General features: G+C 47.7%; 1 protein-coding gene and 1 long non-coding RNA gene across 4 annotated transcripts in view; one reads left to right on the forward strand and one right to left on the reverse strand.

The window, feature by feature from the left end:
- Positions 1-17,418, forward strand: part of LOC125979461 (uncharacterized) — a 34,952-nt gene that overhangs the window by 15,708 nt on the left and 1,826 nt on the right. For both annotated transcript variants that reach the window (XR_007485320.2, XR_007485318.2), the window contains 2 exons: positions 7,519-7,653; positions 16,511-16,600. This is a non-coding gene — a long non-coding RNA (uncharacterized lncRNA). The remainder of the gene's footprint in view (positions 1-7,518; positions 7,654-16,510; positions 16,601-17,418) is intronic.
- On the reverse strand, positions 375-16,519 carry smad7 (SMAD family member 7). Of its 2 annotated transcripts, XM_049737696.2 has the most exons (4): positions 15,623-16,519; positions 14,622-14,675; positions 10,323-10,394; positions 377-1,272 (listed from the first exon to the last, which is right to left on the reverse strand). In XM_049737696.2, exons 1-4 carry the CDS (start codon positions 16,089-16,091, stop codon positions 734-736), a joined length of 1,134 nt encoding a protein of 377 aa, XP_049593653.1. In that variant the 5' UTR covers positions 16,092-16,519; the 3' UTR covers positions 377-733. The 2 variants fall into 2 exon arrangements, with proteins under 2 accessions (XP_049593654.1, XP_049593653.1); XM_049737697.2 differs by lacking the exon at positions 10,323-10,394 and having other exon boundaries at positions 375-1,272.

Consider the following 17,418-nt stretch of genomic DNA (forward strand, 5'->3'; position numbering starts at 1 on the left):
CAGGACGAGGCCCAGACAGGCACGCACAAGCACACACGCATTTTGTCTTGTGTGGGTCACAGTCAGGCTCATTGCTCATTTCCACAGGCGTGCCACCAAAGTTCTTTGTTTGATTCCACACGTTCCTTCGGTGACAAGGAGGAAGACGGGCACCTCTGTTGACTTTGTGGCTTCCTGATGTGCGTCACTGCTTCCCGCCTGTGATGTCATCAATCATCAAGGACACCCATACCAAAATAACCCGAGCGCAAGGAGACCCTTTGAAAAGTAATGATGAGCATTTTGGAAAAGGAATTGAGGGTCGATTAGTCATGTTTCAAAGTCTTTGACTCAAATGACTGCACTGGTGGAATTTATGTAGATGCAACAAGAACACACCATGAAGCAGGAAATATTTGTATTTTTTTTTTTAATTTTGGCATTTCTTTGTTTTGCATTTATATTAAGCAAAGTGCATCTTAGTTTCTTTTTTCTCATCAACACATTGCACAATACATAAATAACGATGCATATAAAACGTCTTTGTATTTACAATTAATAATATATTTATATATAACATAAAATACATTTCTCGCCTCTTTATTTTTCATTAACTCTCGAGTCACTTTTCGTGAAGAAGCTCTTGTGTTTCTTCTTCTTCTTCTTCTGCAATAACTTTATCCATTTTGAACCTCTGGAACAAAAAAGAGGATGGGGGATAATGTCTGGGAGGAAGGGGCAGGGGAAGCCACCGCTATCGGGTGTTGAAGATGACCTCCAGCCAGCAGGGGCAGCTGCTGATGAACTGTCGCGTGTAGCACTGTCCCCAACCCTTCACGAAGCTGATTTGCACAGTGAAGCCTGTGCGCGGCTGCTGCGTGAACTCGTGGTCATTGGGCCTCCGCAGGCTGCTGGCCTTGTCGTAGTCGAAAGCCTTGATGGAGAACCCGGGAAACACCTTGTGCACCAGCAGCGTACGCGAGTCTGGGTTGTCCAGTGTGGCCGACTTGATGAAGATTGGGTAGCAGCTTCGGTTGTATACCCACACGCCGTCGGGCTCGCGGGTCAGCTGGATGCCGTAGCCGATCTTGGCGCGCACCATCTGCACCAGCTGCGACTTATTGTCCGAGCAGAGCTGGCCCAGACAGAAACCGTTGCCCTGAGGTAGATCATAGAAGATATCCAAGGAGGACTCCTGGACCGAGTAGAGGCGCCCCACACGGGTCTTCTCCTCCCAGTAGGCCACCACGCACCAGTGGGACCGCTCCCCCGACTCCTGCATGGCCAGCGAATCTAGAGAGGGAACAAAAATAACAGGACTTAATATTTCGGAAAAAAACCTTGCATGTCATGAGCATTTGAAACTCGGTCTGTAAGGTCTACAGTACTGTACATTGGTTGGTCTTGGGTTTTTTTGGACTGGTGAAATGACGGAAATAAGGAATGGCTGGTTGCAGTAGTGCACTTGAGAAAAGGCCCTAAAACCCCAGACCAGAGAGGCAGCCCCACAAAAAATGATGGATGCTGAATCCCAACATCCTAAGCAGTTCCGGAACTCTTCTCTGATCTCAGACACTGCTTGAACACTTGCTCCCAATAGCATTAGCACTCAACCAACCAACCAACCAAAAGAATCTGACTTGGTTACAAAAGCAAACCACTTCGCTATGCGTCAGTGAAAATAGCTAGACAATGTTCTCCCTGCAGACGAGCTTCGGTTGGCCTACTTGTCGACGTGCTTGAGGGATATTTGTAGCTTTGACACGGGGCAGACGGCAATATGGTCATAGTAGGCTTGTTTTCAGGCTTTGTAGACAAAAGTTTATCCTTGCCAGAAAAGCAACTGCAAAATTTAAGAGCATCTAAAAAAGTATCTACCGTATATACTACCCGAAGGAGGACCAGAAAATGACCATCTGTCTCTAAAAGCAAACAAAGTCCATCAAATTCCTTGATTATGCCGCTTAATAGCACTCTCCGCCCTACTTTCTGCCATGTGGCAAGCAGCCACGTTGAAATTCCTGGAGGCCAATGCGACAACGGCGAGACGCTGGCGGGCAAGTGTCCACATGCACTACATTATTTGTTGAGGCATTAAAGCGCTTATCTCCTGTCTGGTTCGCCATGTTTTCGTTAGCGGCGTGGGCCAACAATGCGCTGACGTCACCGCAATCATCCCGCCGCGTTCTGCAGGAAATCGTCCTGCAAAGGAGGGGGATGGAGGGGCTGGCGTTGTTGAGTTGAATAACGTTCCCATAAACATTCCCTCCTTCAGCCTCCTTGGTCGGGGAGCACACGTGTAGTTGGAGCAGAATGGCGGAGGCGAGCGGCGAGGCCAAGCCAGTCTAAAGTTTCCCCGAGCGTAAAAAAGAAGCGTAGCATTGGCCGCGCTCCAATTTCCAGCCCCCTCCCTCCTCATATCTCTATTTCGCAGCAATGTGGCTCCAAGCGACCCCCCCCCCCCAAAAGATGGGAGCCAGTGAGGCGCAAGGAAGTGGAGGGGTGTCAAAGAGAGGGGAACACATAGTTGGACTGCAACTTTTGCGTCCTTGACTAATTGCAGCGTCCTCTGTCGGACTTGTTTACTTCCAAATGCAAAAGGGCCCCTCCCCCCCTTTTCCCCATCTCTGAGCTCCGCAGTTCTTTCATCTCGCACTAACCCCTCAAGTAAGCATTAATTTGGAAGGTCCCGCCGCAGACAAACTGCGACGCTAATGCGGCAGGATCTGTGGCGGTCGAAGCGAGCCTCACCGCGGCCTGTCATTAAGCTTCATTAGACAACACCGGCAGACGGAATCAGGGAGACTGGGGAGGGACTTTTAGGCAAGAGGTGGTGGGGGGAGGGTGGGAGGGAGGTGGCGACTGAAAGCCTTCCATAAAACAAGCAGAGCTGTGTTCTTTGAAGTTGGTCGCAGCCGGGCCTCGGGGGGAGTTTATCGTAAATCCATCTTCGTGGGGAGCATGGGGAGGGTGAGCCGCCCAAGAACCAGACTATCTACCTTAGACTAAACGCAAGGGGGGGAAAAAGGCATTTATCTTCCAGATAAGGGATGGAAAAACGTCTCTGACCCCGCTGACAGCCTGGTAGTGGCACTCACCTGGGTTAAAGCGGGTGGGGGGGAGGGGGGGTCTGTAGTGTTTGTGTGTGTGTGTGACTGGGGAGGGGGCATAGACCTGGAGAGTGTGTCTGTTTGTTATTGCTGAGAGAGACGAGGCCTGGCGTCAGAGGTCATTAGAGCTCCGGGCTGCCTGTCTGAGCATGTCAGAAAACACCCCGCTATTCATGACGACACCAGCCGGGCCCGCTGGTTCCCGCCCCCGTCGCCATAGCCCCAGGCAGGAAGACGCATTAAATGCCACAAAGACCGAAGATAAGAACACGAGGGGAGGATAAACACGTCAACTAGCAAAACGAGATAAAATTCTGAAAAATGGGTTACCGCACAGACAGCCTTTTTGGCGACAATAATGGAGCGCAGGCACGTCACGGGCAAAGGGATTTTTCGTCGATCATAAAAAAAGTTGCAAAGTTACGAGAAGTTAAGAGTGAAGGTGGCTTTTGTTCAGCAAAGTGCCAATACAAAAGTAAGGCCATATTTTGTTCTGAAAAACTTAATATTGTCATTTTGCTCAGATAATACAACAATATTGTGAGAAATGGTCACAATTTGTATACTGTAATAAAAGAGTAAGAAGTAAACAAAGTAGCACAAAAGGTAGCAATGTAACTCGAAAAAGTTTGTAAAGTTGCAATAGTGTTTCTGCAAACAACATTTTTGGTTAGAAGAAAGCCTCAGAGGCATTTATTAGCAGGGTGAAAGCGATACAGGCGCTTGTCGGCCATGTCAGGAGCTTGTTCACAGCTTGTCCTGACAGCACATGGCAACTTCATACTCAACAGACACGTGGGAGAAAGAGTGCATCTTGTTGCCAGGTTTCGGACAACCTTCTCTCCTCGCCTTACAGTCTGATGCTATTTGCGGCACCCAATATAGGTGCTGTCTGACTGCGCCTCCCGTCCTTGGCGGGCCAAGCAGGGCACGTCTTCCGCATGTACATCTGTCTGGATGTATGCCCGTCCAGGCATTAGTCTGTCTGTATGTCGGCCAGCCGCTCCACCTGCTCTCAGCGCTTCTCCTCTCCGAGGATAATCTGGCTAGCCGGCAGTCTCGAGGCCATCTGTTGGCCCTCTCTTTTGTGCCTGTTAGCCGGCCGCCTGCGTCATTTTGGCCGACAGCCTCGGAAAATAATTTCCTAAAATAATTCCTCATTTCATTACTTTGTATTATAACTGGCTGTTTGAAGTCGGGTTTTTTTTCAATGCCTGCCGAATATCAAGTCGGGGAATCAAGACTCCGCAGAATCATTGAATCGACATTGCTGATTCCTTGGTGACTAATAAGTCATTGAGTTGCAAATTAGAAAATAAATAAATTTGGAGTCTGTGGACATTCATGTTCAGTGAAAATAATCTGCCTCACTTGAACAATATCAATATTTGATTTAGTCATATTCAATATTAATCACAAAACACGACAAATAACGGTATTGATTATTTCCTACCAGCCTTGAAGTGAATAATCAAAACTACCATGGGTACAAAAAAATGGTAATGATAAAGATGCATTTATTACATTTGTATTTTGTTCAACCTATTGCCATCTGCTAACATCAAAAACTTGGCAGGACGCGAAGGCTGAAAGCACTGTTAGCACGTTGCTAATGCAGCAGATTGTGCGTGCGTCACACATTCTGACGATACAGATGATAACCGAGCATTTTGTGCTCTCGAATCAAAATGGCAGCCGGCGGGAGGGCACAGGCTAGCTAATTTAGCGCACACCGTTATCGTATCTCAATTTGAAGCGGACGACAGTATGCTCTATGATAAAAACAGACGGTGTTCATTAAAAACCTCAAAATGTTTGGAAAATAAGGCTTTCCTCAAGTAGACTGGGGCAGCTATGTTAGCATCAATGCTAAGCTAGCCAAAGCAACTGCACAAATGAGGGAGGAGGTAGTTGTCGGCTGACTGGGTCCTCGCAGTCTAAAAAGGTTAATCATTACTTCAGTCTGTCTCCACGTACACACACGCGCGCTCACACGCACGCACGCACACACACATATACACACACACACACACAGCGGCTCATTGCAGGAATGGGGAAGACGTGAAGGAAATGGACTCTTGGCGGCGGCGCCTTATTTTCTAAGTCAACACCCTCTCCCGAGCTGGCAGGGAGGAGGCGGTGACGGGGGTCTATTCCAAAAGTTCAAGGGTCATGCGGCTGAAGCATTCCTTTTGTTTGTTCTGAGGCAAGACATCTCACTCATCTCTCTCACACACATGCATGCACACACATGTACAAAAATAAACCCGTAGCCTCCACAAAAGCGGCATGGCAGGTGAAACACAGAAAACAGAAGTTCAAAATCCTCTAAATATTCAATTTCCAATTATTTTTGACAGCAGAAAACATATTGTCTATGAGTTGAGTCTTAGCAAGGAATAGTAGACCCCAAAAAGTTGGTTTGAGCTAGAAAAAGATGTAGCCTTGATGGCAGGAAAAGCCTGGTATGGGAGTGGCCCACTTTCACTATCTGCACATCTTGGACAATGACTCGCAGACATGCTATTTCTTCCCAGAAGCATCCGGGGTGGGAGATAAGGAGTGGAATGTTTGGCTGACATAATCACATGATCTCCATGTCTGGACCCCGACAAGACATGACGAAGAAACATTATCATCATCCTCAGAAGAACATTCTGTTCCCATGGAACGCCTCCTTCCTCCTCATGCTGACTGACTTATTATTGCAACACTTCATCACGCTGACCACACACACACACACACATACACACACATACGCACACACTATTCCCGAGGCCCAGATTTCCCAGGGTGACAGGACAAATAAACACCGCGTCGCCCAGCATCAGGGTGCCAGGCGAGCACTGATGATGTCATCACAGACTTATATACCATGCTGACTCACATAAGTGGACAAGTGGACACGCCCACTTGTTTCGCTGTGCCATTCAGGCGCCGTGGTGGAAAAAAATGCAGACGACCCGCTAAGACGCTATATACAGTGTGTGGCTGTGTGTCTTTAAAGTATATGTGTGTGTTCTGTTATGCAATACAACGTATGATTTGTGGTATATAGTTTGGATGTGAACATGGCAACCAGCAGGGGAAAATAAATTATAAAAGTTGTCAGTTATGAAAATAGTTATCCTTTAGAATACATTTTCAATTATAATATTAAAAACAAAGTATAACTATTATGATAACAACTCCTTAAAAGTTATTTTTTTTAAATGCTGTAATATTTCTACAATAAACTCAATCGATAAAAACTTTGACATTAACACGAGAAGGGCATTGATGATGTCATCAGTCAAGACTTGTTGCCCTGTGGCGTTCAGAAGGCGTGGGAACAAAAAAAAACGACCAGCAGAGCCTGTCTAGCTTTTTGTTGTGTTTTTAATAAACACCTTTTATGCGTGTGTGATTACGCAACACACTGTTGTCATGACACAATCCGGTGCCTCGTGGCCAAAACAGTGACCTCTGGCTGGTACAGTGAACTTCGTACATGAATGAATGGGATGCGGGGCAGAGACGAACGGGACGGGGAAACCGCCTTGCAGGAATCAAACACACGTGTGGGAACGCGTAGGCATGTATTTTTGCTTCCATCCCCTCTGTCGTTTCAGAATGGGCTTCCACGGTAACAATGTTCAACTTGTTCTGGGCCCCCCTTCCCGCTCTCCCCTGCTTAAAGGTAACCGTAAACGCCTCAGAATGGGAGACGATTCAGTACAAGGCAAGCGGCTCGGGGCCCACATTCCGTTCTCCTTCCTCCTCCTCCTAACCTCACTGTTTTTTCGATTTGCGCGGCGTAATGACACAGGGTGGAGAAAACAGAGGAGGGCCAAAAACCAAAATGGAGTCGCCCCTTGCCAAGAGGCGGCTTTGGCGGCCTCGCAAAGAGAGGAAGTGGGGGAGTAATGAGAGACGCCGGCCACGGCCCGACTCGGGAGCGGGGCCCCCGGCCGACATCTCTGCTCGCGCGCGCCGCTGAAAATTACAGAGGACGAGGCCTCCACCCAAAAGACGCCATCTTGCCTCCTTAAAGGAAACATCGAGATAGGAGGGGGAAAAAACGCAAAGGACAGTGGACTCTCCAAACTCTAACGCCACTTCCAGTTTCTCACATTCATCTATGTAATGAAGTGAAGAACACTGGACAAAAGTATTGGGACACCACATTTGCTACTTGCTTTTTGTGCACTGTTGGAGTAACTGCAATGATGCTCATGATAGACTTTTATTACTACATAGAACTTCCTGACTTTTAAGATAATTCTAATAAACCAATGAAAAAGTAAAAACCAGCAGAGATAATCTCACTGAACTGGTGAGTTGCACTGACAAAAACATTCCGATGTTCTTATTTTTGCTTTGCCTGTACGTGAGCGTGTGTTTTTTTTTTTTGTTTTTTTTTTTTAATGCGACTCCTTTTCCCCGCCAGCTCAAAGACATGAGGTCATATCCTGCGCGGCCCTTTCCTCTTGCCGCTAACCCAAACAAGGCGGGAATGCTGGGAGCGCAGGAGCTGGAACGCTGAGGAACACTGAGGGCACTCTGTTCAGCAGTCAAGCTCGAAGTAAGTTTCCGGCTTTTAAAAAAAAAAAAAAAAAAAAAAATCTACTGGGTTATGAGGGTGACACTTGACTTCCCGTCATTAATGAATATATAAAAAAAAAAAATAGGGCAGTCGTCATGACAGCAGGTTTGATTTAATGAGCCTGGACTAAATTTAATCCCCTTGCCAGAGACAATGATGGAGTTTGCACCTCCAGCGGATTAAGCCCCCAACTAATTGACATTGTGACAGGGATGTGGAGAGCAGGATGGAATTTTTAAAAAGTGCAGGTGTCATTCTATAGGTGACTACGGTGACACTGGTTAGAATTAGCAGGACAAAAAGTAACTTAAACTTTGTAAAAGGTTGAAAAAAAATTATTAGTGAGGACGGGTGAAAAATAAAAGTATTCAGTCAAAAATATATTAAGTGTAAATAAAAGTTCAAAACCACTAAACAAAAAAAATCCCATTTTGCCCGCAGACAGGCTGCCGGGTGAGGTGACGGAATTAAAAAAAGAAAAAGCCTGGCTAAATTTAAAACCACGGCGGGAGGAAGCGCCTGTGTGACAGTGGGCAGCGTGCCAGGGCTTGCACCGTGGTCATTCTATCCCTGTGTGTGTGTGTGTGCGTATGTGTGAGAGAGAGATATCGCAGCCTGACAGGATCCCAGTCAGTCCCTGGTGGCACCAGGAGGCACGCCACTAACACACTGCTAAGACGTTAGCAGCACTGTCCACATCCAAGAGCACACAAACAATCCCGATATGTCCAGTTAAAGCGACTCTTCCCCAAATAAGAGCATTTCAGACAGCGCATTTCAACACACAGCGGCCTACGCCTGCGTCACGTCGGCTATTTGGGCCCTTTGCCAGAATTTCAACAGCCCTCTCATCATTTCTCGTTAAAAACAGAAGCAGACGTGGGCCCGTGCCCCGTGCGCAGGAACCACGTGGTGGGTGGAGAAAAAGCCACACGCGAACGCTAAATCCAGCACCAACCTCCGCCAAGGAACGCCAGACAATCCTAATTTGGATTAGATTAGACGCAGACATTGATTTTCCAGCCGCCCCACTTGTGTCATTGGGGATTGATGTATTGTTACATGAGGAATAGGGGGAAATGTTATGCTAATAAAAGTAACAAATTTGAACAAAGGCAACTTTAATACTAATGCACCATGTGTTCTATGGTGGTTTCCCTGAACTACTAAATTTGGTTAGAATTGATTTACTTGGGTTTGAGCATATCTTCAAACTGACTTGGTCTACCCTGCTCTCCTGGGGGAAATGGTTTTGCTCAAATCTGCCAGCAAACAAATATTTTGTGGCAGATTTGTGTTGAAAAAATGCTAAGCTATCAATGTAAACAAAACCATGTTGAAACTATTATATGCATGTGGATGGCAATAATTCAGGTTGTGAGCCACTATCCTCTAAGGAGTCCATTTTGTGTAACAAAGTGCGGTGAAAACCTCCTTGGCGGAGGTACTAAAGTCCCTGCCTCTCTTCATTCACAAAACACTTGGTGATCCCTCTCATCAGTTTCTGTGGTCAACTGAAACCCGCTCAATCAACTGCCCTCCCCCCCTCAACCCCCACTTCCCCAACCGTCCCTCCCTGTTCTGTGTCGTGTTCCAAGCGGATGACGCGAGGCGGTGAGAGGCCGCCACGGAGCCACTAGCCTGGCAGGCAGCCCGGCTTGCATTTGCGCTTGTCACTGTCGCGGCGGCTCGCTGAACTCCTCCTCTCCCGGATCGGATCTCTTTTCCCTAGTTTGTGGGTCATGCGCCACAGTCAACGATCCCTTAAATATTCAAGTTGGATCACCCTCAGCAACACCCCTGAAAGAAAAAAAAAACCCTTCCCTTTGCTGACCCGCCTCCACCCTTCAATCTGTCTGGAGGGGAACATAAAAAAGGGGCGATTTGAGGGAGCTAGAAGGTCACCGGCAGGCCTTCTGGGAGAGCCATGTTTCTTTTGTCAGGGCCCCCGAGGGAGGGCGCAGGGGAGGTGAGAGGAACTGGGGGGGAGGGTGTAGCGGCTTGCCAGGGAAAACCATGAGGGCACTGCTTTTCTCCCATCTTAGCTGAGGAGGCCCATTCACAGAGCTGCTTGCTGACAGGAAGGAAACCAGGGGAGGAGGGCACAGCCCATTCAGAAACAAGTGGCAGCAAGAAGTACTAGTGGGGGGGGCGCCCCCCACTACTCCGGTTCTAGGGTTTCACAGTTTAAAGTAAAATCTGTCAAGCTAATACACGCAAGGACGACTTTCATGTCCAGAATGAGGCAGATTCTGGTTCTCCGCCGACACCAAACAAAGCAGGGCTTAGGGCGGTGGTGGTGCTGTGGAGTGGAGAGGGGTGGGTGTGGAATATGGCAGCAAACACCAACTGACATAAAACAGGCTTTAAAAGGGCCCGGTAATGAGAACCAGCTGAGGGCCCAGAGAGAACAACTCTGCCCACGGACGCGGCCCCGGTTTGGGAAGGCGGCCAAAGAGGATTTTGGGAAAGGAAAGCCAAGGAAGCCCTGAACTAGGGCCTGGAAAAAAAACGTGTCTGTCTCTTGCTCGCTTCACTTGGCTTTGGGTTTGCACAAGAACAGTACCAAGCGTGTGTTCCATACACTACCCTCCATCGTCTTCTTCTTGACTTACTATAGTGGGGAAACACGCAATCAAGATATTTACCTGAAAGCCCCACAGGGGCCGAGTAGGTTGTTCCTCCGGTCTCACTGGATGAGGGTCCTGAGTCCGGAGAATCTGGAGCAGAGACAGACGGAGACTTGGTATTAGTGAGGGGGGAGACGGCAAAGAAACAGCTGCGAGGCCGTCAATCACCAAGCTGAAATCAATGCCTGATGAAGACACTGACGGATAAATTTGAGCCATGATAATCTCCCATAATCTACTGCTTCAAGAGAATCGGTAACCCTACATTCAAAGGAAGGGGTATTTCTTGCGGCTCCATCGCCGAACAAACAATGAAAAAGGGGTCAGAGGCATCGCGGTACCATGTATTCGGGAACAGAGGTTTTATTGGCACGGCCTTGCTACCACCGCGGTCGTGCTAACGAGCGGCGCGGGCACACAGCCCCTCTTGGCCGAGACGGCCTTGCCTGCACTTTCATTGGCTGCCAGCGGCCTGGCCCTGGTCGCCAGGGCAACAGTTCACAGCTGACCGCAGGATTGAGGAAGGGGGTGGGAGGCCGTAGGGGTAAACACTGTGTGGATTATGTCCCACCATAGAAGAAACAAGGTGGCAATTTACATCAGGGCTAATGGACTAATCGTCGTTGCCAATGCTGTGTCGGACAGCGACCGTGACACGGATGACCTCCACTTCCTGCTCATGAGAGTCGTAAATTTGAGTCGTCGTAAAAAAAATCCCCAGGCAGACGACCGGCGTGCGATTTTACAACAGGGATGGCCTTCTTTAGATTACATACTCTCAAGGTGTCATTAATGAACAACTTGGCAGACATTGAAGAAGACAGTTACAAGATCAAGGAGTACATTAGGTACCGTTCTGGGTACAAGGTCCACAAAAACTTGAAGTTCAACACGTACCGTTTGAAGTACTGGATCCATGAGAACAATTACATTTCTGGGTATTAAATCTACAAGTACCAGGCCTAAAGCAGAGTGATGTCAAGCATAAAATGGAAGGAGTAAAATGGAAATAGTTTTTCCACGAAAAATTCCAGGATTGATGAGGACAAGGGGTACAATAGGTATAGTTGTGGATTCAAACCATTTTTGTTCACATATAATGCTAGCATGCATGCTAAGCCTCAGGAAGTTACCGCGCGATCGGGTGACTGACGGCTGCCCTGGGCTAGTGGCGGGGGGCGGGACCGTCTATGGCCTATTGTCCTATTAATACATCTCCGCAGAGTCTCTCCCGTGGTCATGATGGCCATAGCAGCTGCGCCCGCTGAGTAACGACAAACGGCGGAAAAAAGTGTGACAGATGATTTAGAGGCTAGGCTAGCTGCTAATTTCCTGGTTCTCCCATGGTGCTCCCACACAACTCCAGGGTCTTTTTCCAGTTGCATAATCACTTCCTGTATCCGCACAAGATTTCCTATTTACTTCAGCGTGTGCGATGCTGGTTGTTAGCATGACTGACAGTGCTGATGCTTGGCTTTAGTAAGACGCTGAATAAATAATGGTTGATAAGCAGACAGGGAGGGAGCGCGGGGGCAGGTGCGGAGTGGAGTGGCGAGGCTGGAGGGGGTGGGATGGGGAGGGGTGGTGTAGTTGTACTATGGAGTCACAGCTGCAGCTGCAATGACTTCCTATTGTTTCCACTCACTGAAAGCCACTTTCTCCCTTTTCGACCGGCGGACCCCCAGCCAGCTGCTCGTCTGGCAGGGGTCATTGTCTGGACCCCCAGCTTTCTTTTACGCCACTGACACACACCCGTAAATGAGAGGAGACCCCCGCATACCCTACCCCCCACCCTGTCCACATGGACACATCTCACTGTGCACTATATAACTCCAAGTGGCAGTTCAACTGCAGCAGTACAGGATCAGAGGGGGCGGGGCTAGACACAAGGCCGTTTGTTGATTGGTCTGCAAAGATGATTGCTTGTTATACCTTCTTTAAAAGCCCCTTGCCTCACTGTAATTTTCACTTCTTGAATTTTCTCGAGCCGCATTGAGCTGGAAGCTACAATGATTGCTTTGGAATGGTGCCGCGAGGCATGATACTAAATTTTACTTTTCAGCATGGTTACTTGAATCAGCATTCCTATTAATACTTGCAATCTAGAGAAGTGTGTTGTTTTGAAAAAACACTGCTTGTAGTTTCATTTTTCTGTTTGCGCTTAAGCCACGCGATTACCAGGTGGTTTTCCAGAAGAATCCCCGTTCTGTTTCTCTAAAGCTTCCGACAGTGCCAGAATTGCACTCCCATTTTTAGTCCTAAATCAGGAATAGATGCGACGATTGTTAATGGAATACACGCTGTAGGCATATATTTGGAAGACAGTGGGTATGTTGAGCCTCGCATTAAAACTTTGGGTTTGGGTGCAAAAGTTGACCGCTCATGATTTTGATTTGGGATCAGCACCCAAGCTGCATGGTTGCCATCATTGTTTCTTCAAAGTACCGGTACCTGAGATAGTGGATTGTTGATTGTCTTGTTTTGAGTTTCTCTTTCTCTTTCTGTAACATTATCTCTTGTTATCAGGCAGTTACTGTTAAACTTTACACAGATCTGATCGACTTTCGTTCCTTGGGATAATGATTGAGAATACTTCTCTTGAGTAAACTCTACACAAGTATACTTTATATGACATAATCTGCCAAGGTACTACAAATGCAAAGCAGCTAATATATTCAGAAAATAAATGAGCAAGTCATTTATCCATCTTGTAATTAGATAGGGGATCGGTTATTACTTTGTAAACTCACTCAAATATCCTACAAAGCCTATTTACGTACTTTGTGTTTCAACATTCTTTCTCTATTACCTGAGAGCTAGAGAAGCAGGAAAAGACTGCTTTGGAATGACACTCCACACCACTGCATGACCTGTGTCGATTTTCGCTTTGGCTGGAGCCATGCGGGTATTCACAGCAGTGGCTTTTGATGCCACCAAGTAGTTCTATCGATCAGGAAACTCTCATCTGGCGGATCAGTGATCGCTGTGTAATCGTCATACAAAAGCCGTATTCTTGTGATAAGCACATTTATAGCAAGGTGCTAAAACCTAGACTTGGAAATGTCCTCTAAATACAACGTATGCAATAAATGACGGTTTTCTGCATCATCACGCAGTCCGAGTGGCGACACGCTACACTTGAAACGTAACACGCTTCACAGGGCGACGATGACATAACCCTCTGCGCCTCTCTGGCACCGAGGTGACAACCGTCGTCTGGCTCAGGCTGCCGTGGCGGCCAACAAACAAACAAACAGGCCAAGACTGCCGCCGCTTGGTAAACAACCAAAGACGCTAAAAACAGCTCACACATGCTAACATTAAAGCCATCCAACACCGGAGACATGTCCCGCTAACATGACTGGAGTGTGAATAAGTGAGCAGGGCTCCATGAAGACGGACTGGCAAACAAACACGCTTGTAAGCCGCTGTGAGCGCCAGCTGGCCGCCAGCCACGCTAGGAGTGCACAGCCAGCCTCAGTGCCTCTGCGCTGCTGCCATAAATCACAGCAAAACATGGAGCTGCTTCCTGTGCACACCATCATGTATGTGCACACACATGCGCTGCAGAAGCTGCATTTATGAAGATGTTCAAGTCAAAAGTGGCTTTATGAAGAAAGGGAGTTTGAGAGAGGTGTTTGCGTGGCGCTGTTTGAAGCAAAAACAACATAAATTGACATTTTGGTCACCCGTCACACAAAAACTTTATTACGGCAGTCTAAGTGCATGACCCTGTTAATAGGTTGCGGGAAACGCTGAGAATGCAGGCGAAACAAAAATGTCAAAGTTGTGTCGTTTTGATTCTTCCACAATGGAAAATTTGAAAAATTGTGGCATTTCTTTCAAATGAGTCACACCACTGTCTTAAAATGAAAGTTAAATGTGTGCATGTAAAAACAAAAGCATTTTGTCTTGGTTGCTTACTTTAACCTGCTATATCACCAATCTACAAATTCATTCATCAGGGTTTGCAAGAATTGTTTGACGTGCCCAAATTTGAAAACCAGTCTTTATAAAATGACACTTTGTAGAAAATGCTGAATGCAAAAAAAATAGGAAAAGCAACAATAATGAACCTCCGCGCTATTAACACTTGTCTTGCCACGACACAAAGGTTATCCAACGACTATTTCGGAAAACTTCAAGCTCGTTGCACGTCGCCAACTCGTGGCCTGGCATGCAATAGCATTCTTACATTGTATGGAAACGAAGAGCGAGCTTTGTTTCGACATTAGTATTTGGACCGGAACATACTTGGTTTTTATTGCAATTGAGTTCAAATCAGTCTCATGCAAACATGAATGCGTGTGAGCTCACCTGGTGGTTTAAGATAATCCATGGGATAGCGGGAATATGGAGGAGGTGGAGACTCTGTATGGAGACAGGGGGGGGGGGGGGGCAAAAGTGTAAGACCACATACCACACGGGTCATAAACCTAAGGCACGTGGGCCAGAGAGGGCCCGTGAGACCATTTTTAATCAAGCCTTCATATAACTCCAAAGACTAATTAAACTAGAAACACTTATCATTCCTAATAACATCATAATATTTCCCGTCGGTTTAGCACACCCTCCGAGGATTTTGTGAGCAAGAGAGCGAGGCCCCGAGGGCTGGCTATTGCCTTTCACTGACAGCCAGATAAACAAGGGGGCCGCCTGGCGCCAGGAGGGCCGCTATCACCGTCTAGGACAAACTCAGATAGGGGCCTCGCTCCCTCTCTCTCTCTCGCTCTCTAGCTCTCTCGCTCTCTCTCTCCCCGTCTCTCTCTCTCTCCCCGTCTCACTCTCTCTCACTCTCTCCCTTCGTCTCGCTCTCTCCCTCCGTCTCGCGCTCTCTCGTTTTTCTCTCTCTGTCTCTTTGTCTCTCACACACACACACGCACACACACACACTTGAAAACTTCCCTGCACAGTAATAAACTGAATAAAATGGAAACTTAAACTTCAAAAATAAATTCAAAACGTGCAAATAAAATAGTAACTAAAACAAAGCAGTGCAATTACACAATGCAAACAATACTTAAAAAACAATATTGTATTTTATTATTATAATGCCTAGCTTTTATTATACAAACAAAACATTTTAAAAACTTAAATGACAATATAGTTTTGTCAAAGGCAACTAACCTTACTTGAAGGATTGGTATTCAGGTAGGCTGCCAGTACCAGCCACCGATAATTCATAATTCAAATATTTGTTGTTTATTTTACACCAGTGCCATCAACAGTCAACTTAATTTTGTTTACATATTATCTTTTTTATTTTCATATTTTTTTTGTTATTTATTTTTTTGGGGGGGAAAAAGAGGTCTGCTCACCGAGTTCACAGAGGCGGCTCATGTGATGCGGGTTGCAGCAGACGAGCTCCGGGTTGACTTTCCCGTAGGATTCACAGCACGACAGCCTCTTGAGCTCCGAGGAATGCCTGAGGTCGGGCCACCTGAACACCTTGTAGAGCAGCATGGGGAGGGAGTAAGACACTTGACCCACTTTGGCGTCCACTTTGCCCGGGAGCAGTAAGCAGGGGCTTCGGGCGCCCCCCTTGGACTCCACCGCCTGCAAAAGCACCTCCAATTGTTTCTCTTTAATCTTCTTGAGCACGGAGTGCGTGAGTGCCTTTAATTCGGCCTCCGACCCGCCGTGGGACTTGGCCGCCACCTTGGCCGCTTTGCCCATGCAGCAGCTCCCGGGGCCATGCGTCCCTCTGTCCGCCTCCCCGTCGCCCTCCACGGGCGCGCGGCTCCGCCACAGTCGCCGGACGAGCCCCGATCGTTTGGTCCTGAACATGCGGGACGAGATGAGGGATCCCCGGCTAAACAACGGGCATGGTGTCCGCAAACCATGAAGATTGCCGGGTCCGAGTCCGGAGGAGGCGGCGGAGGAGGGGATGAGGAGGGCGGCGACGACGGCGGCGGCGGAGAGGCGGCGAGCCGGAGGAGCGGAGCGGCGGTGCTGCAGCAGCGCGCCGCCGGAGACGGGAGCCCGCAGCCCGGCCAGGCGCTCGAGCCTGCTCCTTTGGGCCGCCGCCGGTACTCGGCACGCTCGCTTAGTGGCTCCCTGCTCACAACATCGAGGGGTCTTCGATCGCGCTACAACAAAGCAGCGTGACGTGAAAGGGCGAAAAAGGGACCCGAAAGAGCTTTTAATCCACGTCAACTAAAAATTCCAAAATTCAGGCTCGTGGTTTTTTTTTTTTCTTTTTTCAGGTCCGTGATATCCTTCAGCGTGGAATCCTGCAGCCTTTCTCTACATGCACACGGCGAGTCTGTGCGTGGCACCGGAGCAAGCAGACGTGGGTGAGTGTGTGTGCTCCCTACAGGCGGGGGTACAAGTGAGTGAGCGTGTGTGTATGTGTGTGCGCGCGTGTGGCGTGGATTGGCTAGTGGTGTGCGTGTGTGTCCTCTCCACAGTGCGCATTGACGCGCCCGGTCACATGGGCGTCTAGACAGCCTGTCGCTTGACAAAGAAATGGGATTGTGTTGTTGCGCAAACACTAAACGCGCGTTATCAAGCAGAGCGCGCACACTCAAGCGAGCACGAGCACGCCAATGAAAAAAAAAAAAAAAAAAGTTGACGTTCTTTTGCGGGACAAAAAAAGTGTCCCACTCGACTTAATAAAGTACGTATGTGAAATTAAAGTGGACGTAGGTAAAGCAGTGTGGTTTAACATATTTGACATTTGTTTCGGAAGTTTTGTAATGTTAATGAAAAGTTTCCTTGTCAATTTAATGTGTCCGCCACGAATTTTATGTGCATGATCACTACTGTTTCCCGTCACGAATTGACTTTGTCATTGTTCGTATTTGACTTTAAATAGATTTCAAACACACATACGTTTTCAAACACAAAAATCGAGAGGAATTTATGTGGTCCTGCGAGAATAAGATGAGGAAAAAAAACCCAATGATTTTAGTCTTGCTTGCTCGCGACTTCCCCCTGCTGGACGCCTACGACACACTCCAAAAATACCCCCCCCCCCCCCCCCCCCCCTTCTATTTATATGTATGAAGCAGAGTCCACTTCCGGTCATTGGTTCAAGGGGATGCGGCTCAGTCGATGCTTTGACACATATAAAATCATATAAAATGTTTCAAGTTTTGAAAATTGTATTATA

The sequence above is a fragment of the Syngnathus scovelli genome, chromosome 13, assembly GCF_024217435.2.
Source record: "Syngnathus scovelli strain Florida chromosome 13, RoL_Ssco_1.2, whole genome shotgun sequence".
Taxonomy (NCBI): domain Eukaryota; kingdom Metazoa; phylum Chordata; class Actinopteri; order Syngnathiformes; family Syngnathidae; genus Syngnathus; species Syngnathus scovelli.

Coding starts and splice junctions, on each gene's coding strand:
- smad7 (XM_049737696.2), bottom strand. CDS start 16,091: ATGTTCAGGACCAAACGATCGGGGCTCGTCCGGCGACTGTGGCGGAGC. Junction 14,676..15,622: donor GAGCCGCCTCTGTGAACTCG/GTGAGCAGACCT, acceptor GTCTCCATACAG/AGTCTCCACCTCCTCCATAT. Junction 10,395..14,621: donor GGATTATCTTAAACCACCAG/GTGAGCTCACAC, acceptor TCTCTGCTCCAG/ATTCTCCGGACTCAGGACCC.